The sequence below is a fragment of the Peromyscus californicus genome, unplaced genomic scaffold (assembly GCF_007827085.1).
Source record: "Peromyscus californicus insignis strain IS unplaced genomic scaffold, ASM782708v3 Scaffold_16__1_contigs__length_79575227, whole genome shotgun sequence".
In the NCBI taxonomy this organism is placed as follows: Eukaryota; Metazoa; Chordata; class Mammalia; order Rodentia; family Cricetidae; genus Peromyscus; species Peromyscus californicus.
The window spans coordinates 35484295-35503043 of NW_026294458.1; the positions used below are offsets into that span (position 1 = coordinate 35484295).

At 38.1% G+C, this 18749-nt stretch overlaps 1 protein-coding gene across 4 annotated transcripts in view; it reads left to right on the forward strand.

Annotated features, from left to right (window-relative positions):
* Cblb (Cbl proto-oncogene B) overlaps positions 1 to 18749 on the forward strand; it is a 188027-nt gene that overhangs the window by 88021 nt on the left and 81257 nt on the right. For all 4 annotated transcript variants that reach the window (XM_052740864.1, XM_052740866.1, XM_052740865.1 and 1 more), the window contains exon 5: positions 14907 to 15063. In XM_052740864.1, coding sequence (XP_052596824.1) covers positions 14907 to 15063 — 157 coding nt within the window. The remainder of the gene's footprint in view (positions 1 to 14906; positions 15064 to 18749) is intronic.

An 18749-nucleotide genomic window follows, 5' to 3' on the forward strand; every position in this document is an offset into this window, starting at 1 on the left:
AGTCCTCCCACTGCCCGCTGAGTCGACTGACTTAGAAAGGCTGGACATTGCATACAATTCCAAGGTGCTTCCAGACCTGATTGATACAGGAATAAAACTAGAGTTATAAAATGAGCAACACCTTTGCGAGATTGTCCGAGAAAGCATCTCCAGTCTCTCTGTTGTTGACTGTTGTTCTGTACTTCCCTGTGTCTTTTGAATTCATGAACAGTGCATGAATCGTGTAACTTCCCATGGACTGAATCCTTTCTCTTCATCATGCTCCAAATAGCTCATGTTTACTTGGTTCTCGTCTTAAAGAATTCCTGTCATTTTTCCTTTATAGTAATGATAAGTGAAGACGATTTCATTTAATCTAACCAGTGACTTTACACTTCAGAATATAATTCGTTTCAAGCAGACCCATAGGAGGTTGTTTTTACAGTCAGATTGTAATTTTGTAACTTTTTTTTTTTTTGCTTAAAGACCATTTTTGTGATTTACTCTCCTGAAGGATAAAGTCATCGTTAACAAAACATTAAGAATGAATTAGAAAAGAAAACAAGCCATTTTTTTGTAAGAGTTTATGATACTCAGAAATATAATTTCAGGTCAGACCTCATGAAAACAGGGAATTAAAAAAAAAATGACTTCAATACTGTATGCTTACTCTCTGTCTGGGGCTCAGCAGAGCATCCAATTGGCCCTGTGTGCTGGAGAGCCTCAGTGAGACAAAATGGGCATGAAAAAGGGAATAGAGAATCCTACACATGTCAAATGTTTATGCAAATCCATTTATTATTTCATAAATTTAGTCTTGCCTTTACTTCCTTATTCTCTTCACCAGGAGATAATGGAAACATGTAGGAAAGTAATATTATTGAATAAATGTATCAATATAAGTTTACAAATGAGACACTATCAGACCAAATCTTCATATTCTGAAATAATCATTATAATCCAAGGGGGGCAGGAACCATACTGTTAATCCAGAAGCATTTTCAGTCTGGCACATTTCCTAATTCACAAGTGTATAATTGCCTAGGAAAGAAGGCCGAGAGGGAGGAGGGCAGGTGAGAGTTTAGGGGATGGAGGGATGGATGGAAGAGGACAGAATGGGAGGCTCAGGGAAGAGGAGAGGGACCACAGTGCTCACACTCTGGGGAAGCTGTTTTTCTAAGCAGGACCAGTAGCCATTGGGATTTCATCAAATTGCTATTCAGCAAGGTCTGATGGACTACTGTTTTTGACTTCTCTTGGGTGTCCTCTCTTAGTGTGTCTGTTACCAGTTGGCTTCTTCATGTTGAAGTTTCCACTCCCCCTGGCTTGCTGCTATAACAGCCCTTTTATTGGAACCCCTGTCTTCGGTAACAGCTTCTAAGACCAACTGTGGGAAGCAGTTGACCAGAAGTACTTTCAGGAATATTGGCTCTGAGATCAAGTCTAACCCCCTAAGCTTTAGGTTTTAGGAAAGGTTAATTGATCTCTTTCTCTCCGTCCCCCCACCCCTGTTGTACCTTGTACCTGCCCCCACAACCAGGTCATCTGCAAAGAAACATCTCTCCAACAGTTTACCAGCATTTCCCCTTGCACACTTCTCTGTTTTCACGCTTCATTCTGTTAATTTTCCTACCACAGCTTGGGTGGCTAGTCACCCATGGTGTGCCCAACCACTTTGGAGGCTTTCCTGACAGACTTTATCTAAAGTGGGTTTCCACATTCTTACTGGCCTAGTACCCAGGTTCCCATCTGTTCTTCTAGTTTACAAGTAACTATGATATGTTCCTGTTTCCCAGTTGAGGCATTTCCAGGAGACTAGACAGTCCATTTGAAGACAGGGACTCTGATTTAACTTTGTTTTTCAGAGTATGATGTATGTCTTAGAATGTGTGGGCACTAATACTTAGTAGCAGAGTGTGCATTTACTATGTTTACTATTTCATTAAAATCATTTGGATAATTATCATCCTTTCAGCTAGTTTTTGAGCTTCATGAAATCAGGTTCATGTATTTGTCTCTGTAGATGCTTCTTCAGAATGTGTCATTTATGCTTTCATGAATATTGTCTATTTAATTCATAGAAGGGGAGAAGAAGAGGAGTTGTATGGCCCCATAGCCTATGAGAGAAAGACAAAACAATTTATTTCCTTGAATGGGAGGAATGTGGTTTAGATATGAGGCTCTGCAGAGAGAGAGAGAGAGAGAGAGAGAGAGAGAGAGAGAGAGAGAGAGAGAGAGAGAGAGAGAGAGAATGTGTGTGTGTGTAGGGTTTCTGACTGCAACATTTCTTCACTTTGTCTCTGGGCACACTCCTTGGACTCTCCATCAGTCCTTTTCCTTTTGTCCAAAGTACATGTGAGATAGTGATAATATCTGTTGTCTGGTGCTGGTGTGGAAATTTAACAGGTGAGAAGCTGCCTATATGGAGCATAATATTGTCTGGCTCATAATGAGCCATTTGTATTGTGAAGTAATTAAGCAGTTTTGTTCTTTGATCTTACTTCAAATACTATGTGTGTGTGTGTGTGTGTGTGTGTGTGTGTGTGTGTGTGTGTGTGTGTGTGTGTGTGTATGGACATACTAGTTCTAGAATTAATAGAGTTAATCTTTGACTTTGATGGAACTTCCACATCTGGCAACCTAAAGCAAACCAAAAAGAATTAAAAGTGAAAATTGAATTGTTCTAAGATTATGTATGTCCCCTTGTAAAAATGAGTTAAAGACAAATGACCTTGCTTGCTCTGGGGGAAAATGACTGCTTTATAGCTGGGTTTATTGCCTCTGCCTTTGATTTCCCAGGGAAGTTGGATGGACTTTCTTTGGTTTCCCGTATTTACTTTTCACTTTTAATAAAGAACAAAGAAAACTTATTTCTTTTCCTCTCCATTCAGATATATATATATATGTATATATATATTACATATATATGTATATATATTACATATATGTATATATATTACATATATATGTAATATATATATTCTTCTAGGCTCTTAACTAGATCTGTTTTTCCATTATAGAAAAGACAAGCTAGTTCTCTTTAATTAATAGAGGGACCACACAGTTGAAACTGAGGTCTTTTACAGTGAAACTCTACAACAGGTTCACTAGAAAAATTAACAACTGAAATATAAGTGCAAAAATAATTCCTGTTGAACCAGCTCCCATTATTGTCTTATTTAACAAATTATAGTATTTTATGTCAATAAAATAATGAAACTTAAATACCAATTGAAGGTTTTTATTTGCTACTGTTTGACTCATTGTCTGAAATGCAAAAAATACAAAATTGTAACTTACCAATTATAGGCAGTGTGTCTTCAGTTTGAGATACAGGATATAAAAGTGATCAATGCTTAAAATTATTATTTTATCATTAGAAAGTGCCTACTTACTAAAAGTGGTGAGTTAATTTACCAGTGGCCACTGACAGAAGTGTGAGAAGAACATTGGCCTCCAAGAAGAGTGCATATTGTAGAGAACATACATTTATAACGAAGTTGGCCTCTTCCTAGGGATATAGGAGTGGGGATGACTTACTGTGTGTGTGCTCATCTGGTTCGTTCAAAGAAAGGGACATAGGAATGTCAGTATTTTGTAAATACATTACCTTCCCCTCCTTTTTCTTTATTCTTCTCTTTACTTTGAAAGAAGCATCATTAAGCATAATCATATTAAAAACAAGAACATATGTAAAGAGTAGATCTAGATTGGCTAAACTTAAAAATTCAAGCAAAACAGAATAATGATTTTATTATGTTACAGTAATTAATGCCACTGTCAGGTAGAAGATGTTGTGGCATTATTGACAAATGGTCTGCAGAACTGCGTTATATGCAGAACGATCTTGGTGACTGTGGAATCAAACAAGAGAGGGTGGGTTCTGCTCCATCAAGGGCTGCCCTGGCTCAAGACTGAGCATACTCGGTGCTGCTGGCTCTCTCTCCTCTGCACTGTATTTTGACACCTCTGCCTGGTGCTTTCTTTGGCAAAGCCATACTTTTAAAGCTCAGTTGTTTGGGTCCCGAAAAAAAAAAAATGAAAGCCATCGGTAAGTTTTCTGTGGAAGAGGGTTCAGTTAATATGCTGGGTGGATCACAATATGTATGTGTGGTTAAGAAATTTTAGCAATGGTCTTCAAATCCTAATTGTATTCATTACCAACTTACTCCTAAGTACTTTTTTAGCATAGGATATCACTCAATTTTTTGCCTATATTCATTCATATATATAAATTATATATCTCCATTACTTAACTAATGTATGTATTCACCACATGTATAACACAAATAGAATGATATGCTATAATATAAAATTTTAAAATTATATGCAGTAAAAGAATAATGATATGTTCTTCACGTCTTGGAAAGGATCATTTGTGTATACCCTCTGGTGTCTATGACTTCCACCTACAGGTGCATGCATTTTATGTAAGTATAGAAAATAAAAAGATTCATTGTAACATCTTCACACATGCCCATTGTATACTTTGTTAAGTTTCACCCCTTACCCTCTCTTGTGTCCCATATCTCTCCTGCTATGCTTTCTATTCCCCCCGGGTCTCCCTTCTACTTTCTCATCACTCACCTTCACACACAGACAGGAAAGTAAGGAGAGACATGGAGACAGGATGAAATAGGAGGCAATTGTAGTTGATGTTCTGGAGGGAGAAGTGCGTGATGTTAAGCATGGCAAAAGCTACATTCCTAGGACTTGCTCCGTAGTAAGACAGAGGGAGAGGAAAGGATTGCACCTGAAGCACCCATCTGTGATCCATCTAGCTTTTGACTCCTTATTTCATCTTGAAAAATTATTGTTCAAGCCCATGGCCTTTTTCCTTCCCTCCCCTTCTCCTCCCTTCCTTCCTCATCTTCTCTTCCTAGCTCCCGCCACACTTCCTCCCCTCCCCCTTCCCTTCCCATCTTCCTTCCCTCTCTCCCTGCTGTTCCCTCCACCCATCTTCTGACTGTTTCTTTGTGTGCACTGCTTAATGACATTTTGACATCATTAAGGTTTAAACTTCCAAAATTGTGTCTTCAAATTGTTTTTGAAGTATAGTTTGTGTAACCTCTATATAAAACAAAAAAAAGAGAAAGAGAAATGATGTAATTTTATTTTACTTTCAAAAAAATTAAATAACCAAAAACATCTCTCACAAATCTCCAAATTCCGTAATTTTTTTTCTCCTCAATTCTTGTCAGTTAATTAGTTTGGAGTTGATTCATTAAGAAAAAGGTTTAAGATTCATGCATTTTCATTCTCAGAAATTTTTGTACATTTTCACTTTTTTAATTAACTTTTTGAATAGTTAATCTTAACAAAACTAGGAGTCCAGTACTTTAAAACGTGTTTTCTGTAATAGTTTATAGCTTTAATATTAAATATGCTTCAAAATATTTTAAATAAATTGCAATATACTTAAAAAGAGACTTCATATTAAAACACTACAAGAAAGGCTGTTTTCTTTTGAATCAGAGATCCTGTTTGCTGAACCCTGGTAGCCTTCCAGCCATTTCTCTGTTGGCTTGGATATTTTGGCCCTGGTGGCAGGAGAGAGAAAGGAGAGGATCAGGAGATTGGGTATCTTCATTCTTGTAAGGCACAAGTAATATTCTCCCAGATGACTGGACAGGCATGTTTATTGCCCATTAGAAAAGATCTGGGTTCCTTAAATTCCAGGCTGTACATCACTAAGAGTCCCATGGTGTGTGTGGTTACCACTGGTCATCCTCAGAGAGAGAATTAAGGGTTAAGGAATACATGCAAGAGACAGCTGATGCTTCCGTCACTGTCTTGCTGTGAGTAAAACACATCTTTTGTGCTGACCCAGTAGCCTGGAGACTTCTGTCAGCATCCATGAAACTGGAAATTAATTTCCTAAGAGCCTGGAACCTGGGTAGCATCCCAGCCTCTGTAGCACCTTAGAATCACTTTTGGCTGGTGGGAAAGCTATATGACTTAATAGCAAAGTAATTGCTATTTTTTTTTTTTACAGTCAGCATATGGGGATATATTATTGACTGCTAAATATTCATTTCTGGTTACTAAATATTCATTTTATGTTTTGAATGTTGATTATGTTTTTGAAGGATAGTAAGTAACTGTGTAGTTTTTTTTTTTTTCCTCTCTTTTGGGGCCTGCCACCCAGATCCCAAATAAATGCACAGAGACTTAGTCTTAGTTATGAATGATGCCCAGTCTTAGCTTGGTTTAATTCTAGCCATCTTTCTAACTTAAATTAACCTGTCTCTCTTTAACTGTGTTTGCCTCTGGGCTTTTTATCTTTCTTTATTCTATATATCTTTCTTTCCTGCTTACTGCGTGGCTGGCTGTGTGGCTTGGTGGCTGGGTAGCTGGGTGGATGGGTGGCTGACCCCTGGTGTCTTCCTCTTCTCCTTTATTTGCTCCTCCCTCTACATTTTCTAGCCTAGATTTCTTTTTCTGTTTATTCTCTCTGCCTGGAAGCCCTACCTTTTTCTCTCTGCTGCTATTGACTGTTCAGCTCTTTATTAGACCATCAGGTGTTTTAGACAGGCAAAGTAACACAGCTTTACGGAGTTAAACAAATGCAACATAAAAGAATGCAACAGATCTTTGCATCATTAAACAAATATTCCACAGCATAAACAAATGTAACACATTTTAAACTAATATTCCACAACATAACAGTTTTTCCTATTTAGCTGTAGTTTTGCCCTTCTGTTTGTTACTCTTCAGTAAAAAAGTAGTGTTTCTGCAAAACATGAAGCCTGGCCCTTGCCTCAGGCCTGTAATCCCAGCTCCTCAAAAGTGTAAGGCAGGGGAATCACAAATTGAAGGCATGCCTGGGCTACGGAGACTGTTAATGTCCAGCCTACGCTACTTAATGAGACCTTGTCTGAATGCAGAAGGACCTTATGGTATACCTAAATATGCTCAGTGTGTACAGTTTCTCCAGTAAGGATCTTAGAATATTGCTGGATGTTTATTCGTTTTGCTGTTATGCTTAGACTTCTAATAGGCTTCACTCATTGCTAACTGACTTAATTGGCCAGTATTGAGAGATTTAAGAGGAATTCTATTTCACTTTTGACTTTTTTGTGTTTTTAACACTGGGTTCATTGTTGAAAGGAAGATCATTTTAAAACATTGCACAAACTTCTGTGGCATAATTACCTACTTTTTTTTTTTTTTTGGTTTTTCGAGACAGGGTTTCTCTGTGCAGCTTTGAGCCTTTCCTGGAACTCACTCTGTAGCCCAGGGTGGCCTTGAACTCACAGAGATCCACCTGGCTCTGCCTCCCGAGTGCTGGGATTAAAGGCATGTGCCAACACCGCCTGGCTCATAATTACCTACTTTTAATGTGTATGTCTTTTTAATTTTACTTAATCTGACTATAGCTGATCAAGGGCAGCTTGCTTTGAACATTAACAGTTGCATCTCATGCACCTTCCAAATGTTAATGAACTTTCTGAGGAAATAGATTGAAGACCAGTTATGCTTTAAGAAGATGTGAACAAATACTCTGGTTTTAAGACCAGAGGCTGCTGTTTTGTGGCCCCTGACTGAAATGGAAAAGTTACACCAGGAATGTTAATATATTTTATAAGTGGCATGTTTGCAGTTTCTCTGCCTATTTCTTTCTACCAACAACCATATTTCCAAAGTCAGAAAGTAAATATGAGTGTTACAGTGATGATTTAGGGTTCCCTTTAGTGAATTTTTATTCTCCTGATTAACAAAAACAATTGAAAAATGGACTTGGAAGCATGATGACCATTTTCTTAGGGTTTGGAAGAAAAACAATAGAGCAGGCAAGCTAAAAAGCTCAGCAGCTGCCAGGAGGAAAGAACTGCAGAAGAAGAAGAAGACAGAGAATCGTGCCTTTTCAGTTAGGGTCCACGGAAGCAGACAGGTTCAGCCATGGAGGTCAGCAAGCAGCTGGATTGCGGAACAGAGCAGGTCATGTGTGTCTTAGAGAGTCAAAATGTTCAGAAGGTCATTGAAAGAGACTGTTTAATAAAGGAAAAAGTTCTCCCCAGAATAAAGAACAGGAGTGGGTTAGGCTATCAGTGCAGAAGTTATGTGAATGGTGTTATTGTAAAAATCAAGGGCCATATAAAGTATTTCCTTATTTCTGCAAATGTAGATTTCCGAATGTAGCTCTCAGACTAGAGATGGGATAATTGTCCACTCCGCAGAGAAATCCTTGTCTATGCTATAGCAAAGTATCATAGGCTTCTTTGTATAAGAAGAATGTATCACAAATGGTGTCTGTGACTTTCTCTGTGGAAGTTGAGGAGTGGTTAGATCTAACTATGAACAACTCTAATAACCATGGTAACATCCTGTGAAATATGAGTAGTCCTGAGGCATCTTTGACAGAGTGATTCTGATGTGCTCTTTCTGCCCTGCTGGAAACCAATTGTTTTCCCTTATTGATGGAGCAGCACAGCAATGAGAGCCTGATAAGAATCTATTTTCATATCCTTCAAGAAATGTAGTCATTACAAAAAAGATTGGATTTAAGTAATAACTATTTACAAAAATGTCAACAGACTAGGAATCAGAGTTCTAATGTTCTGTATCCATAATGAAAAAAATATAATCAGACTACCAGACATCTTCTGAACACCCTATTACATTCTGCCAAAGCTAGCCTCCAATTTAGAAGTGCTGACGACAATGAATTATCTGTTTGGTAAGGTGAATATGCTGAAAAATTCAATAAAAACTTTAAATTAAGAAATGGGTTAATAGGACAGATTATCTCTTCCGAGCCAAAATGACATTACATATCAATAAACTAGAATCAACCTTTCTAAACTACTTCCACCACAGCAAAACTGACAAACAACGAAAGTCTTGATTTTCTCGTTTTTTTATTATTAAAGACTGTATTGTCAATTCCCATGCTCCCTTTTGATCGTCAATAGTGATTTTAATATAACATTTTAAGAATTCGACCTGAAATTCAAGCTTAATGTTCATGGCTAGACACATACATGTTGTTAGGTAATGAATTTTCATGAAGTGAACCTGCCAACATAAATACATTCTGAAGAAGGTATCAGCATATCAGCTGCCCCTCTGTTGCTCAGAGACCTCGTTTGCAGCAAGTTCCCTGTAGTTAGTGCCCACCCACCGAAGTCTTACTTTGTAGTGTGATGGAGTCATTAAGAGTTCAGAAATATTCCTCTGTCCTGATGTTGGCTCCTCTCTCTGTGGTGCTCATTGAAGCCCCCATACTTGGCTGCAGTGGTGTTTCCTTCATTTCTCCTTCCTGTAAGCTTTCTTTCTAGTGTGTGTGGCATTTGAATGACTGTCAATAAAGAACTGTTGTGTAGACCGCTTAGAAGTATTTATACATTTCTGATGGGTGTGTTTGAGTTCAGGCCTTCATCTTTAGTTAAGCTCCTCAGCATTTGCTGAAGCCTTTATAGTCACTTCTGGCCATGGAGTGGTTCACCTTGCTGCTCACCCCTTCAATACTTTCTAGTGTCAATCATCTTTTTCATATCTTTTTGGGAGAGTGCAATTTCATCACACTTTTATTTTCTCTGATGACCAGTGAAGTTGAGTCTATCATTGTATGTTTATTCAACATCTTAATATGTTGCTCCCTTTTAATTTTGTTTATAGTGTCTTCTCATGACCACCCTACCCCCAGTTCATCCTTTACTTTGTGCTTTGAATGTTTGGCTCCTGTTTAAATTTATGTCTCCTGTTTAAATGTTATATCTCCTGCTCCAAATGTTTGCAGATATCATCCTGTGTCTCTTCTAAGAAAACGTTGCTTCATAGTTAGGGTTAAAATACCTCAAGTTGATTTTCTAAAAGAATACTAGTGTCTAGTGGTCAAGATTTGGTTCCCTCCCCACTAGTATCCACCAGCATTTATGAAAAACATCTTTTAAAAAACACATTCTACAAATACTTGACCTTATATAGCAAGCTTCTGTGTATTTTTTTTTGCTTCTAAAATTTTGTCTGTCGGTGTTTGTCTATCCATATCTTATGGCCACTGTGTTAATGTGAAGGATATCAGCTTGTTTGTGTTCCTTTGAAGATTGTTTTATTTAATCTTGGTTATTGGCATTTTGCTGTGAGGTTTAGAATCTGTTTGTTTCTGCTGCAGCAATGCCTCCTGGGGGTTTTGACTGAGGTTATATTAAATCTATAGATCAATTTAAGGAGAAGTGACAACCTTATAATACTGAGTCTGTCAGCCTACTGGAAGGTTATATCTCCTTAGGACTTTGCTATTTCTGACTCTGTCCATGTGCATTGACCTTGTTCTTCTCCTGTTAGCTCCCCGCTCCCATGTGCTTCATATTTTCACATACCCCTGTGTCATGCAGCATTTTAGAGTTTTAGATTCTAGTCCAGATTTGTAATGCTCTTTCTAGAAATGATGGAAATGTTTAACATTGTACCCTTAATGCCAGTAGTTAAATAAAAACTAGTTTATTTAATAACATGCCATGAACACATTTACGTGGTAAATATCTTTCCATGCAATCCCAGTTGCTGTAATATAGTCTTTCTGTCATTAAGCATGAATTTATTTGCTTTTGGTTTGGGAGGCAGGTAGGTGAGGCTTTCCACTACACCCCAAGGGCTTTTTTAGTCCTATGTTTCTTAGACAGAATCTCATGGAAGTAGACTCTCACAGTGCAGAGACTTTGAACCTTGTTACCAGTTTGCCCTCTAGAAATGCTGTATAAATTCTCCTCTTACCACATGTGGATTCTATTTCCTGTTCCCAGACACCACTGTCCTTGTTCATAGTCAAACCTTTATTATGTGACCCCCCCCCCAACTTTTGCACATAAAACACATAGCCTTGTATGAACTGGACGTTTCATGAAAATGTTTTACCTTCCTTTTTTTTGTATTGATTTGCTAATGTCCATCTTTCATATCTTAAAATGTCAAGGCTTTCCATTAGACTGACACATGCTTCCTCTTTCACACAGGTGACAACCTACATGACTGAGTCATCTCTTGATTGCTGACCCTCTGACCCCCTGTGTCCGTTTTGTCCTCTGGTCTCTAATTGATCTCGTTTCCTTATTCTTTCTCAAATAATATTTACTTTTTGGTATACAGATTAAGATATGGTATCTAATAACTGAGTGATACACGGCCTTATTTACTGTGTTGTTTTCTCTTAGGGCATTATATGAAACAATTTTCCCCCTTTTGTAAGTCCTTAAGAGATTTCTGTATTGCAGGTGAGCAATAGTAAGCTGTGACTGAATTACAGTCCTTACTGAGAGTCTAAAGATTCTGAGGTCATGGGGGCAGTTGTCTGGATTCCCACTGGTCTTTCTGCTTGTCTTGTATATTGAACATCACTTGTGTTGGGTCTGGTAAGATGGCACTTAATGCCAAACCTGATTACTCAAGTTTAATCCCCATGACCAATATTGTGGAAGGAGAGAACCAATTCTGGCAGTTTGTCCTCAGACCTCCCACCCCACCTCCAGAGACACACACACACACACACAGAAATTCATACATGCAATAAAATGAAAATAATTTTTCCAGTATATTTTTATGGTATTATGCCTGCAGCTAATATTTATAATGATTTATAATGAATGAAAAGTGGCAAATAGAGCAGATTAAACTTTCTAGTTTTGTGAGATACTGAAGCTCAAGTTGGCACTCTGTTCCTTTGCTTCTCTTCTCTCTCTTTGCCTCTGGTCATTGCCCAGACACACAAGCTTGCACATATCAGTGAAACATCTTGCCATCAATATATTCCCCCTCTGGCTTCATCTTGTGGCCTTTGATGCTCATCTTTGTGAAGAAACCCAGGGAGCAAGAATTTGAAAATACGGTATTCTTTTCTTGCTTTTAAAGACATCTTTGTACTCTACTTCTGTTCGTCCCTCATGTGTGGGGGCACTATCCACCACCCCAACCTTTCCCCAGAGTGCTCTTGAGTAAGAATAGTAGGGCCGGGCGGTGGTGGCGCACGCCTTTAATCCCAGCACTCGGGAGGCAGAGGCAGGCGGATCTCTGTGAGTTCGAGGCCAGCCTGGTCTACAGCGCGAGATCCAGGAAAGGCGCAAAGCTACACAGAGAAACCCTGTCTCGAAAAACCAAAAAAAAAAAAAAAAAAAAAAAAAAAAAAAAAAAAAAAAAAAAAAAAAAAAAAAAAAAAAAAGAATAGTAGGAAATATTAGATAGAAGGATTTAGATTGTGGAGATAAACAGATAGAAAATACAGGATAGCCTTGAGAGGGCCTGGAACCTATGCCATGGGGCCCTGACTGTCTCGGCTCTAGGGTATTTATAAAAATACCAAGGGGTGGAGCAAAAGACCTCCCCCCAGCACAGCCAAGTGCAGAGCATCTCAGACACCTGCACTCAGGCCCGTGGTCCTAATCATCCTCTATGCAGACCTGCTGGGTAAAGCCACGAGGAACCTGAAAACGGGCTCCCACACCCAGGAGGCCAGTCTGCTTTTCCCCACTCCTCCTCCCACCCCTACACTTGGTCTCTGCTGAGCCCACAGAAGTGGAGGAATACTTACAGTAATGATTCTGTGTGATAAACTAGCCAAATAATGCTCTGGTTTTTCAGCCTTCTTTACCAGCTTTAATTAAGGTTCTAATGAATATGTACTTGGGGCTTTAGGGTGTATCATAAATGAATTATGATCAAATCTCATTGCACAAGTACTATGAAAATGTGTCTTTTTATGTTGAAAATTATTACTCTGCAGTTGTATGTTACACAAAATCTTAAAAGTAGCTATATTTTGTTTATTTTTTTCTTTGGAAAATCATGAGACAGTCAAAATAAGTTATAATCTACATGGATTTTAAGTATTGGATGGTGATAATTTTAGGATAACATATTAGAATGTTTATCAGAGCCATTTTGTTTTGACTTTTATACTTTTACACACAAAAGACTGAACTTTGCCATTCAGCCAGTTTATTTTCAATTTATGCTTTTGAAGTAAAGTAACATTGTGCTTTTCCAGAAAAAAAAGTTCTACCTGTATTATTCTGAAATTAGCATTTTCCCCTGTGCATATTATGTATGAGTTTTGTTCTTTGTGTCCAGTAAGTACTGGAACTTTACTTGGGAAAAGGAATGCATGCCTCTTAGGGAACGCCTTCGCGGTCACTGTAACCCCGCTGGCCTAAATGCATCTGTACACTTCTCTATAAATCAAGAGCTTCCTAATACTACTAGAACTTTTCTTGTTCTCTGAAGACTTCAACATTCTGTGAACCCTTCTCAGAGTCTGACGTGTGTTTCTCTTAAATGGCGTCTGATGTGGTGTGTCCCTTCAGTTCTCTGTGGTTTCCTGTTTTTTTTCATACATAGAGAAACGTCTTTTGAGGTATTAAGCATCTTAACTTTCTTCTGTAATGGTGCACCAGGCCTAAGCTCCTAAGCTTCCCTGCAGGTTCAGTGTCTTGTAGGCCTGGCTCGCCGTTTCTTTTGTGCTACTTCCCACACACTTTCCTGTAATTCCTCCAGTGCTTGTTGAGTGTTCAGTTGGCAGGGTTTTCCGTTTTCTCCACCTGTGTCCCTTAGCATTGCAAACCCTGCCTGCCAAAGTGCATGTTCCTCAAGGCCAAAGGTGGTATGAGGTCCTTCCATAGTTAAGTGCCTCCGACAGCATTGCCATTTAGGTAGATATGGCTCACCAGTGGCTTGGAGAGACTGGCAGAGTCAACACCAATTAGGAACTCACCAAACTGTTCACTCTTGGGCCCCAACCAGGAGCCACAGAATAACTTAGGTTCCTGATTCTCTGTGACAATAAGCCTTTTAAATGACTTAATCTGTGCTGCTGTTTGACTGCTGTAGAAATGATAATAATTCAGAATATTCAAGTTGTAACTGTATGCGATCTTCATTGAAAAAATTGGCATTGAGCGAGGCCAGGGAAATTTTAGCTCATTTCTGCTTATTTTCTCTAGAGACAATAGTAAAGAAAAACCCAAGGTTTAATTATGCACTATCTTTCTGGAGCATGCATATAGCTCTTGTGTCCTGTTTTGAAGACTGAAATATAAATGTTTAAAATATGAATAGTTTCTTCCTTCCATCTATTCATGAATAGGAATTTGGCATTGTAAAGGGAGGAAAGGTTGCTAAGGAACAGATGATGGATGTTATAGATTTTCATGGTGGAAAGGAGGGTGGGCGAGTGCTGGAAATTGCTAAGTTTGAGGAATGAGAGACAGGCCTTTTCTGAATCCATTCAGTGGTCCCTAAAGTTCTGAAGCATGTCAGTGCATTACTTATTGAAACTGTTGCTATATGATATATAATAAAATATATTAATTGGTAGATCTTGAATAAACAAATTCCTACAAGATGGTTACATTTATAAAAGAAGCTTTCAAGTTGTATTCATACGAAAGGTCAGAGAACATGTGATTTTCATCTCTGCAAAAAGCTTCAGAGAGGTGGTAGGTGATTGATCCCTAGTTAAACTGCCTTGAGTATACAAACAAAAAGATCATGATGCCTGACACTTTGACCTTAATGCCCTCTATATGATAAGCTTTGAGATATATCTTGATATCCAATGACTGAATGAAAAAATAAGATTCTTGTTAGATGCTTAGCAAATGCATAATAATCAAGTGAACACATTACATGGAGCCTGAATTATGAACAATATTTTCAACTATTCTAATACAAATACAATACTATTTCTGTGTGAACAGTGTAACAAGTGTAACAGGCCTGTCTGTTCTGGAACTCCCTTTGTAGACCAGACTGGCCTCGAACTCACAGAGATCCTCCTGCCTCGACCTTCCTATTGCTTGGATTAAAGGCATGTACCACCACCATCTGGCTCAAATATAATACTATTAATGTTATGGTTTACTTTTTTCTTTTCCAGTGGAAGATATCTCTTCATTGACACTTGATTCATTGACTCATCTTTTCCCCTTGCACAGAACCATTGTACCATGGAAAGTCTTCAGACAGTGCCTGCATGAGGTCCATCAGATTAGCTCTGGCCTGGAAGCAATGGCTCTAAAATCAACCATTGATTTAACATGCAACGACTACATCTCAGTTTTTGAATTTGATATTTTTACCAGGCTGTTTCAGGTAAGATATACACTTACTTAATCTATCTATCCCCTCCTTCCCTCCCTTCCTCCAGAGCTCTGTGTATGTGTCTTTTTGTCACCTGCATGCAATATACAGAAACATAGGGACAACACTGTTAGTCTTGTAGCCAGTGGTCAATCCTCCAAGTTTAGAGTGAGTCCTATGGTACAAGCTTGGTAAATCAGGTCGTGTGATCCTGTAGGTTGCTTGCTAGTATTAGTGATTCTGGGAAAGGAATTGCTTTAAACTCCCTTTTTAACTTTCCACTTTGTTCATCTTTAAACCCAATGGCTGATAGTTTGAAACCGTTACAAGTGGGTGTCAGCCAGAGTTGCATCCCATCTATTTGGCAATGGCATTTTTTGGATCAGAAGATAAACAGTAAAGCTAGAAATAGGTCACTGATCTACCTATAGGGTACTGTGGTCTTACACCACTTTACAAGTTGCTCCCCTCCCTTTCAACAAGTTGTAAGAAATATTTTTTCATGACAACAGATATTCTTCATCTATATATTTTTTACTGTCTATATAATATTCTGTCACAACTTTGTATGATATTAATTTATAAAATTCTTATCAAAAATTTGTTTTTCTTTCTGCTTTGTCCAGTGATAACTGTGTTATTTATTGCTTTTCATTTTTCAGCATTCATAAATATTTTTACATAGATACTCAAAAGCAAGTGGCATAATACTGAAACAATCATTTTTTTTCTTTTTATATATATCCAAATGGAATTTCTCTAAATGCAAAAAATTGAAATTTGTGTTTTGAGTTTCGCTTTGTCACTGAAGTGTATATTATCTATGAGAATCAATTCAAGCACTTACAAAATGAAATCATCCTTTTAATATCTTTACAGTTCTAGTTGTAATAATTATAGTAAATGTGGTAAGATTGACTAGACACCAAGCTTATTTGTGTTCTGAAAGTATAATTTCAATCTGGACATTGATATGTTCTGATTGTGATATTAGTAGATAAAATGTTAAGAGTGTGACACTGGCTGCATGTTTCCCATGCTGTATGATTTGCGACTTTAGTGTTAGCTGCATAGTCTAGATGACTGATTCCTTTAACCAAAAAGCACTTCATGGGATGAACTTAACATAACTTATTATAAGAAGACCAACAGACTCCAGCCAACAACACAGTTAGCATAGATTTTACTTTATCAAATTTAAAAATAATAGCTCTACATAGTATATGGGGTAAGAAATTTGATAAGATATGGTAGAAAGTATGTGTTTGCTCATTTTAAATTTCTAGTTGTGTAATGGTTATTTTCTTGTTGTTTACATATTCTGAGTCTCTTTTTAAATTATTTAATAATGTAATTAAAGCCTGTAATTTTAAACGATCATAATAAGGCTTTCAGAAAAGCATTATGTTACCCAATACTAATCATTTACAACATAATTCGCTCCTGTTAAAGATTTCTGATCATTTTGCAGAACAAAGGCTTCAGTGTTAATGGAAATCGAGGATTCTACATGGTCAGAGTTTTGATTCTTCACCTTGTGATGAAGAAAGCTTATGTAATTTTTACAGTTAAACCTAACACAACTTAAGAGTCTGTTTTCATATATGGTTGTAGTTATTTAGGGTGTGTGTGTGTGTGAGACAGAGACAGAGACAGAGACAGACAGACAGAGACAGAGAAAGAATTGTGGGTGACTTTTTACAGTGGATATCAAGAACTCTAATACCTCAGTTATATATTAAAGGTATGTAGGCAGCTTCATTTTGCTTATATGCTTACCCACTCTACCCACACTGCTGTTTGCTATGTGCATACATTGTCTTATATGTAACTAAGAGATAGACAACTAGCCTTCATATTCTGAGGTTTGCTTATCTTGTGTGTATTCACTGTGCTGTGAGAAAGGGAAAGCATAGGTAATGTGACAGCTGTAGGCAGGGTTTTTGTCCCTCCAGCCAGCTCCCAAATAACTACACAGAGACATCACTAATTATAAATGCTCAGCCGATGACTTGGGCTTGTTACTAACTAGCTCTTACAACTTAAATTAACACATATTTCTTATCTGCGCTCTACCACATGTCAGTACCTTTTTTCAGCGAGGCATGTTTATCCCTGTGTCTAGCTGCTTCCTCTGTGTCTAGCTGGCAACTCCCCCCTCCTCCTTCCCAGCATTCTCTCTGTCTGGCTCGCCCACCTAACCTCTTTCTCCCTAGCTGTTAGCCAGTTTGCTCTTTATTAAATCAATGAGAGCCAAAACATCATCACGTGTACAAAAGGATTGTTCTGCAGACCTTTCACCTGGGCAGGTTCTTGGTAATTGTTTCAAAACAGTTAATTGTGGTAGTGACTCACCAAATCGGATTAATCCTCTAATTTCTGAGATTCCTCATTACCTCTGGTTTCTGTACTCACCATTTAAATACTTCAACCATACTCATCACGTGTGGCTTCAAAGATGAGGAAATTGGTTTTATGGTATTTTAATTTTTACTGACCTTTATCTTTACATACAATTAAAAGTTAAGTGATAATTTTCTTAAATTCACTATTTTCAAAACTTTGTATTTCTACAGCCTTTGTAAAAATATGTTTTTTAGTGCTGTAAGTGCATAAGCATCTGTTTTATTATAACTTGATAATGGTGGTTCTTTAGTACATAATTCTTACAGTCCTGTATTACTGGGGGCTTAGTGTTTTCCTTGTCATTAGGGTTTGAGGTCTGAAGTAGAGAGAGCAGCATGGCTGTTCAGGAGGCAGTGAAGAGAAGCCTAGCGCTGAGGGGAGAGGGCTACAGGAATGACAGGACTAACAGACCTTTTCTTCTTCCCAGCCCTCCTCCTGAAGTCCACATGGAACTTCAGCAAATGCTGGTGAACCTGGGAAGGAAGTGGCTGTGCTGTGTGGTCCTCTTCCACTTCCTCTTCTTTCTCCGACCTGTGCCCTGAATTTTTTCTCTTCAGGTCAATGAGAGAGGCTGGGACAGGACGATACTTGAGTCAGGCAATGAATACCTGCATCTTTCCTCCCAGTCCTTTCCCAGAACTGCAGCGTGGCTTCTCTGCCCATTTCCTCTACTGCTGGAAAAGCCTGGGTCATTGAAATACAGAACACTCTGTTAGTGTGTCTGTGGGGGCGGGGTGGCAGAATAAGGAAGGAATATTTGGGAGAGCATTCTAGTCACGGGGAACATCAAGCCGTAACAGAATAGAGAAGTGTCTAAGAGAAGGAAGCCATCAGTGCTAGCAAGGTTTCCAGAGAGGAAGGTTTCTCAGATAGATTAGAACAGCTGCAGCTGCTCCTCCAACATAAGTTGTTCATCTCTTGAATTCACCTCAGTAGATTCTGTTTAATAGCCTCCCAGTAACTTTGTGAGGAAAAAGATTTCCTTAAATCCTAGACAAATGAGTTATAAAAATAATTAGCTAAAGATTTATTTTCTCAAAAGTATTTGTTTTTCTTTAAGCCAGGGTGCAGGGGCTTTTGGCTGTGCCGGATGGGTTGTGTTCACAACTGCACAGACTATCTATCACATAAATATTTTTGCAATAAGAAGTTGTCCCTCGGGCTTAATATCTCTGGGGACAGCTTTAACCTTCAATTTCATCTTGGTCTTTAGTTGTATTTTGATCTGTTAATTGCTTCTCTTTAAAGTTTTGGATTCAGACAACCTATTTCCAGAATGTATGTGGACATTA